General features: G+C 29.3%; 1 protein-coding gene across 1 annotated transcript; it reads left to right on the forward strand.

Annotated features, from left to right (window-relative positions):
- The first annotated feature begins 594 nt into the window (after positions 1–594).
- Positions 595–2,350, forward strand: LOC112639035 (KRAB-A domain-containing protein 2-like). Its single transcript, XM_025411826.1, has 4 exons — positions 595–694; positions 1,066–1,271; positions 1,592–1,870; positions 1,946–2,350. The coding sequence occupies exons 1-4, from the start codon at positions 595–597 to the stop codon at positions 2,348–2,350; spliced, it is 990 nt and encodes a 329-aa protein (XP_025267611.1).
- Positions 2,351–8,119: the final 5,769 nt, after the last annotated feature.

Raw genomic sequence — 8,119 nt, forward strand, 5'->3', positions numbered from 1 at the left:
GCAATTGTTTGCACGTGAAAAACCGCCGTTCAACATCTCTCGACCTCAATTCATATGGCACCCAATTTCCTTGCTTTTGAATTATACTGAGTGCATTTAAACGTTTGGAAACTGTTGTGCAATCAACATTCAACGATTCAGTAAGTTCATCTTGCGTTTGACATGAATTTTGATCGAGTAATGCTTCCAATTCCTCATCTTCGAACTTTTTCGGTTGACCAGGGCGTTCTTTGTCAACTGTATCGGAATCACCACTTCTAAAACGTCGAAACCAATACTCATACGTTTTTATCGATGGATTATGTTCACTGTAAGTTTCCAACAGCACTCGATGACTTTCAGCAGTACTTTTCTTTGAATTAAACAGGAAAAGTAAAACTTCTCGCGAATGGTGTTTTGTTGGCTCGTAATTCGACATCTTCGGAGCTCAGAAAAAATATGTTGTTTACACTTCAGCAAAATGACATAATAAAAAGTAAAACCTAATGACAGAGCTTTGACATGAATATAGTTACAGAAGTATCCGATGCGATATAACATAAGTTACGTGATCTATTATAAGTCCCTCAAAATTAATTCACAGTCCTAGTATATATGTTAGGCTCAAAGACCGAAAACGCTCATTGGGCGGAAAAACCGGTCACAACGCGTTCAGACATCTCAGATTCAGCCATAGCGCGAAATTTGTGTCGTGGTAAAAACGCTCATAACGCCTTTTGGCATATTCAAAAAGGCCACAAAGCGAAATTCGTGTTGAGGTTCTTTTGATAATCGACCAAAACGCGTTCTGGCAATGTAAAAATGCCACAACACATTGTGCACGCCTATTGATGCAGCCATGACGCGATATAAGACAAATGTAATCTATTAACGGCCGACGGATTCACGTACATTCTTGTTCGTCATTTTATTTAGTATTGCTAGAGTGTGGACGTCGTTGGTTTGCGTGCTAATCATGTCTGATAAAAAGAAGATTTTTTATGATAAATTGAGTGAGTTGAAGAAAACAAGTACTGATCGGAGTGTTTTTATTGATAACGAGCGGTACGAAATATCTATTTCAAGAAGTAAAAGAAGCTCAATTACTTCAAAAAAATAAGCAATCGCTATCGTCAAAGCAGTATCGTCGTATAAAGCGATACGACATCTTAAAACCTGATGATACTGAAAAACTGATTGAAAGTGATTCTGAAGGCATGGACGATTCTAAAATTCGCTATTTCTGTAAAGCGGATGAGCTATTTGATGTATTGGAGGCAGCACATCTCAACGTGGGACATAAAAGAAAAAGAGATAGGTACATTTTTGAAATTTGACTAGATTTGATACATATTTACGTTATATTACGAATTCCAAGTTTTCGGTACAAGATTGATATCGCGAAGTATAGTTAGACATGTTAGGTATGTAGTAAAGGTAGGTTAATAATTTTTTTAGTTTCATAGTCAATAATTAATTAATAATTTGTGTTTGTTTAATATTTTTCTACATTATTTTTATTTATGTTTCAGTTATGGAAGCTGAACTAAAAAAGAAATATTGTAATGTTACTCCTCAAATAATAAATCTTTTTCTGTCTTTGTGTGAACAGTGTCAATTGAAGAAAAAGATACCAAAACATGGATTAGTTGTACAACTTATTTTATCTGACTACATGAACTCTCGATGTCAAGTGGACTTGATTGACATGCAGTCAGAGCCAGATAAAGATTATCGATTCATTATGAATTATCAAGATCATTTAACCAAATTCACAATTCTTCGTCCTCTTAAGACGAAGACTGCCGAGGAAGTGGCCTACCAACTCATAGACATATTTTGTTTATTCGGTGCCCCATGTATACTTCAAAGCGACAATGGTCGTGAATTCGTAAATAAAATAATTAAAAGTTTGGCCGATATGTGGCTTGGAATGAAGCTTGTTGGTAAACCGTGACATTCTCAGAGTCAGGGTTCGGTTGAAAGGTCGAACCAAGATATTCGTGACATGCTGGTAGCGTGGATGGCTGACAATAATACGGAAAAATGGTCTGAAGGACTCCGATTTATTCAAAGTAAGAAGAATCAAGCTCTCCATTCGGTAATTAAGACAAGTCCTTATGAGGCTATGTTTGGATCAGCGCAAAAGATCGGACTTGCGGATTCCTCTCTTTCCAGTGACATGTATTCTTCTATAGAAACTGAAGAAGAATTGGAACAACTTCTTTCTTCGGTAAAGAACAATGATCAAGATAAGACTGATGAAGAAGAAGTTAACGAACAATCTAGTGAAGATAAAAATATACCTCAAGCTGGAGAGGTTACACAAGAATCAGAAAAAAAAAAGATGACAGCAAAATTTATTGTGTGATTTGTGAAAACGAAACTTCAGGAGCTTACAAGTGTTCAGGATGTTATCAATATACGTTACTTGCGGAGAAAGTGATGAGAATAATGAGGGTTTCGGACAGAACGTTACTTGCAAGCTCTGTATAAGGAAGAACAGTATCAGCGTTGAGAGAGAATGTGCTAAATCTGGTCAAAAACAACAAGCACAAAAAATGATTTCATTTTCTAATTCAAAATTTTCTAAAGTTGATATTCGAACTAGTGTAGCGGTCAGAGTGCCTGACGTTGATAAAGGACGCGCAGCTCCCAGAAATGTCTTAGCTGTTGTTGTCGGAATTAATTCATCAGGGCTTTATCAATTAGGTACCAAAGAAGGGCTCCTTGAGCGATTTTATGCTCGCAATGAATTTATAGTTGCTGAGAGCAACTTTATTGAACTGCAAGACGTACTTCACTAACTCTTCATTCAGCTTTTATGTTGTCATCTGGAAGTAAGCAAGGTTTTATAAGCTGCCACTGTAAAAGATACTGCATTGACAAAAAATGCAAATGTCTCTCTAAAAATATAAAGTGCAATTCCAAATCTCAGTAATAGTTCTTGCAAAAATAAATAATTTATTAATAATTCCCACAAAGGGACCAATATATATTATAAACAATGTTTATTATTAGAAAAATATTAATTCATGAAGATTTCTATTACAAAATCTTCTTTGATTAAAAGAGCCATAGTATTAATAAAGATAACTGTATTTTCTTTTACAATTCTCAGTCAAAAAAACAATTTGTTTCATTTTAATTGAATTAACGTCGATTGTTATAACAAAATAACGTCAATTATTTTATTTTATGAATCCTTGATACGTATGAAAAAAAGTATTGTAGATTTTAGTCAAATAAAAAAATTTATTTGTAAATTGATTTTGTTAATTGATGGCAAATTTGTTTTTAATAAAAGAACTCTCACAAAGAGAGCAACTCTAAACAGTATTTTATATTATTATTAATAAAAAATACTGATGAATGAAAACTTCTATCACAGAAACTTAATTGTTTTAAATTTTATTGTAAGAGCTATAGAATTCATAAGGCTAACTGTTAACTTTCTTTATAAATTTTTTCTTTATAATTTTATTTTTATTGCATTATTGCTGTATCAATAAACGTCAAATTTTAAAGATTTAACTACCTTTTGTCCTTTTATGTCCCACGTTGAGATGTGCTGCCTTCAATACATCAAATAGCTCATCTGCCTTACAGAAATAGCGAATTTTAGAATCGTTCATACCTTCAGAACCACTTTCAATCAGTTTTTCAGTATCATCAAGTTTTAAGATGTCGTATCGCTTTATACGACGATACTGCTTTGATGATACTGATTGCTTATTTTTTCGAAGTAACTGAGCTTCTTTTACTTTTTGAAGTAATATTTCGTACCACATAATTAGCACGCAAACCAATAACGTCCACACTCTAGCAATACGCTAAATAAAATAACGAACAAGAATGTGCATGAATCCGTCGGCCGTTGATAGATTGTATTTGTCTTACATCGCGTCATGGCTGCATCAATAAGCGTCCACAACGCGTTGTGGCATTTTTACATTACCAGAACGCGTTTTGGTCGATTATCAAAAGAATCTCAACACGAATTTCGCTTTGTGGCCTTTTTGAATATACCTAAACGTGTTATGAGCGTTTTGGAAAGTGCCTCCATGCAAATTTCGCGTTGTGGCTGAATCTGAGAAGTCAGAACGCGTTGTGATCGGTTTTTTCGTTCAGTGAGCGTTTTCGGTCTTTGAGCCTAACATATATACAAGGTGTTTCAGACCACCCGTACCACCCATTTGAAAACTAGAGAAGTGATTATTTAAAAAAAGTAAAAACATTTTCTTTATAAATCGGGTGCGCTCTATCGAATGGTGATATTTTCAACTTCTTGAAATTGAAAAACAATTTGAATTAACAATTCCATATTTTTTCTTAAAAACAACTGTATGTTTTCTTTACACCAATTGATTCCGCTCATTATTTTGTACATAAAAGTATTAAAATAAGATAATCGAAAAATGAATATTTTGCAAGATATTTTATGATTTATGTAAAATTAAGAAATGATTTTAAGTCTCATAACTCTAAAAGCACTTCATGGAAAAATAATTTATTAGTGCTTTGGAAAGCTCTGGATGTAAGGCTACAAGAATATGCAATGAAAAAGAGGGGGTTCCATTTAAAAAAATGCACTTCCGGTCTGAATCGCCTATTTTCGGCCGGAACCAGAAGTTGAAAATATCACTATTCGATAGATCGCACTCGATTTATAAAGAAAATGTTTTCACTTTTTTTAAATAACCACTTCTAGTTTTTAAATGGGTGGTACAAGTGGTCTGAAACACTCTGTATATACATATATATATATATATATATATATATATATATATTTCTTTTTAATATTTAATATTGATTATTAATATTTTTATTATAAAACAATTAAAGAAAAAGGCTAGAAAATAAAATTACATTATAAAATTAATTACATTTTGAAATATAGTAATTGCTATAAAAAAAGTTGATATTGCGGGAATTCAAACTCATCGACGCAGTTACAAAAATTTAATGCGCTCAACTTAATTGCTAAATGTATTTAACGTATTGCTGGGCAGACGCTCAATTTTAAAAATTTTTGTTAATTTTTCAGAAACTAAGGCCTATGTACTCAAATTTTTTTCCACAAACTTTATTGCTTTTCCTCTTCAAGTGAACTATGATTCATTTTTTTGACGGCTATTGCCATCTTCGTGTTAATAATTACCCTAAAAAATTACCCTTTTAAAAAAAAGGTAAAAAAAGGTGCTAAGTCCGCATAAAAAATAGTATATGTATTTGCAAAATAGTGTATTATTAACTGTAAAAAACTACTGTATTGTATATCCTACAAAAGTAATGATATCAAAAAAGTTGCGCTAAGTGAAAATAAAAGCTTATAAAAATACTTTAACCAAAAAAAGTTATACAAAATAGCTGATTTAATTTTCTACATTATATCCTAGAAAAATAATGATATCCAAAAATTACGCTAATTGAAAATAAAAACTTAAAATAATTTACTAAAAAAAATTGTACAAAATAATTGTTTTAATTTCATACAAATAATATTAAAAAGTTGCGCCAACTGAATAAAAATTTTTACTATAAAATAGACATATTTCTTTTTTATTTTCAATATTAAAAGAAAAATGATATTAAATGAATTGTAATATATCTATTATAAAAAATCGAATTGAAAATATGAACAATCATATACATTGCAATAATCATATGCATATATTCTGAAAAGTTTAATTTAAAAAAAAAAAGAAAATGATAATACAAAATACAAAATTAAAAATTATTAAAAAAATTAAAAATTAGAAATTAATAAATAAAAAATAAAAATTTATATAAAAATTAAAAATTAATACATATAAAAAAATTTTAGTTAAAAAACTTAGCGCTGCTACGCTGAACAATGTGCTAATGAAATTAGCAGCGCTAAGTTTTTTAACTAAAATTTTTTTATATGTATTAATTTTTAATTTTTATATAAATTTTTATTTTTTAATTATTAATTTCTAATTTTTAATTTTTCTAATAATTTTTAATTTTGTATTTTGTATTATCATTTTCTTTTTTTTTTTAATTAAACTTTTCAGGATATATGCATATGATTATTGCAATGTATATGATTGTTCATATTTTCAATTCGATTTTTTATAATAGATATATTACAATTCATTTAATATCATTTTTCTTTTAATATTGAAAATAAAAAAGAAATATGTCTATTTTATAGTAAAAATTTTTATTCAGTTGGCGCAACTTTTTAATATTTGTATGAAATTAAAACAATTATTTTATACAATTTTTTTTAGTTAAATTATTTTAAGTTTTTATTTTCAATTAGCATAATTTTTGGATATCATTATTTTTCTAGGATATAATGTAGAAAATTAAATCAGCTATTTTGTATAACTTTTTTTGGTTAAAGTATTTTTATAAGCTTTTATTTTTATTACTTAGCGCAACTTTTTTGATATCATTATTTTTTTAGGATATACAATACAGTAGTTTTTTACAGTTAATAATACACTATTTTGCAAATACATATACTGTTTTTTACGCGGACTTAGCACCTTTTTTTATCTTTTTTTTAAAAGGGTAATTTTTTAGGGATATCACTCTTTTTTGTACTATATGTTAAACATCTCTAAATAAATGAGCAAAGAACCCGCCATCATCCCCGTCATATTTCATTAAAATTAGACGGTCTTCTTTGTTTACTATATAGATATTCAGATCTTTCAAACTTCTTTGCTACTTTTATTGCAAAAATAACGGATAACTACAAATCAATATGTCATTAGAAACCGTACACCTCTTTTCATTCAAAAACTAAGCATTTTAGAGAAAAACATTTTTGACAAAAATTGTATGATTTTGAGGGGAACATAAGATGGTGTCATTGGTTTGACCTCGGATGGCATCGTTAAGGTCAGGTCAAGGACACCTTTAATTTCTTAAATGGAATCACCTATTTTTTATTGCATATTCTTATAGCTTATGTCGAGAGCTTTCCAAAACACTATAATAAAGTATATTTTCATTGAGTACTTTTCGATTTATAAAACTTAAAATAAAATCTTAATTTTACATAAACTATAAAATATCTAGTAAAATATTTATTTCTCGATTATCTTACCTTAATACTTTTATGTACAAAATAATGAGAGGAATCAATTAGTGTAAAAAAAAACACACAGTTGTTTTTAAGTAAAAATATGTAATTGTTAATTGCAAATTACATATTTTTTCTTCGGAACTATGTGTTTCTTCGGAATTATGTGTTTTTTTTTTAGATTGATTCCTCTCATTAGTTTGTATATAAAAGTATTAAGGTAAGATAATCGAGAAATAAATATTTTACTAGATATTTTATAGTTTATGTAAAATTAAGATATTATATTAAACCTTATAAATCGAAAAGTATTCAATGAAAAAAATACTTTATTATAGTGTTTTGGAAAGCTCTCGAGCTATCACATAAGCTATAAGAATATGCAATAAAAAATAGGTGATTCCATTTAAGAAATTAAAGGTGTCCTTGACCTGACCTTAACGATGCCATCCAAAGTCAAACCAATGACACCATCTTATGTTCCCCTCAAAACCATACAATTTTTGTCTAAAACGTTTTTCTCTAAAATGTTTAGTTTTTGAAAGAAAAGGGGTGTACGGGTGGTCTAGGACACCCTGTATACAAGGTGTCCCATTTTAATCGATGGATCCAAATTTCTCCTAAACTACGCCAACTACAAAAAAATGTTACAGACAAAAGTTGTATGGCTTGAAGGGGGACATAAGGTGGTATCATTGGTTTGACATTGAAGAATCACCTAAAGGTTACGTGAAGATCAGATCCAATTTTTTAAATAGGACACCCTATATGCTTTTACATATTCTTATAGTTCATCTCGAGAGCTTTCCAAAACACTATAATTAAGTTAGTTTTCATTAAGTAGTTTTCGAGTTATGAGGCTTGAAATAATTTCTTAATTTTACATAAATCGTAAAATATCTAGTAAAATATTCATTTTTTTTTTAACTTATCTTAATACTTTTGTGTACAAAATAATAAGAGGAATCAATTGGGGTGTAAAAAAAACATATAACTGTTCCGAGGAAAAAAATATGTAATTTGCAATTAACAATTCCATATTTTTTCTTAAACAACTGTATGTTTTCTGTACACCAT

The sequence above is a fragment of the Camponotus floridanus genome, unplaced genomic scaffold (assembly GCF_003227725.1).
Source record: "Camponotus floridanus strain SB8 unplaced genomic scaffold, Cflo_v7.5 scaffold433, whole genome shotgun sequence".
Lineage (NCBI taxonomy): Eukaryota > Metazoa > Arthropoda > Insecta > Hymenoptera > Formicidae > Camponotus > Camponotus floridanus.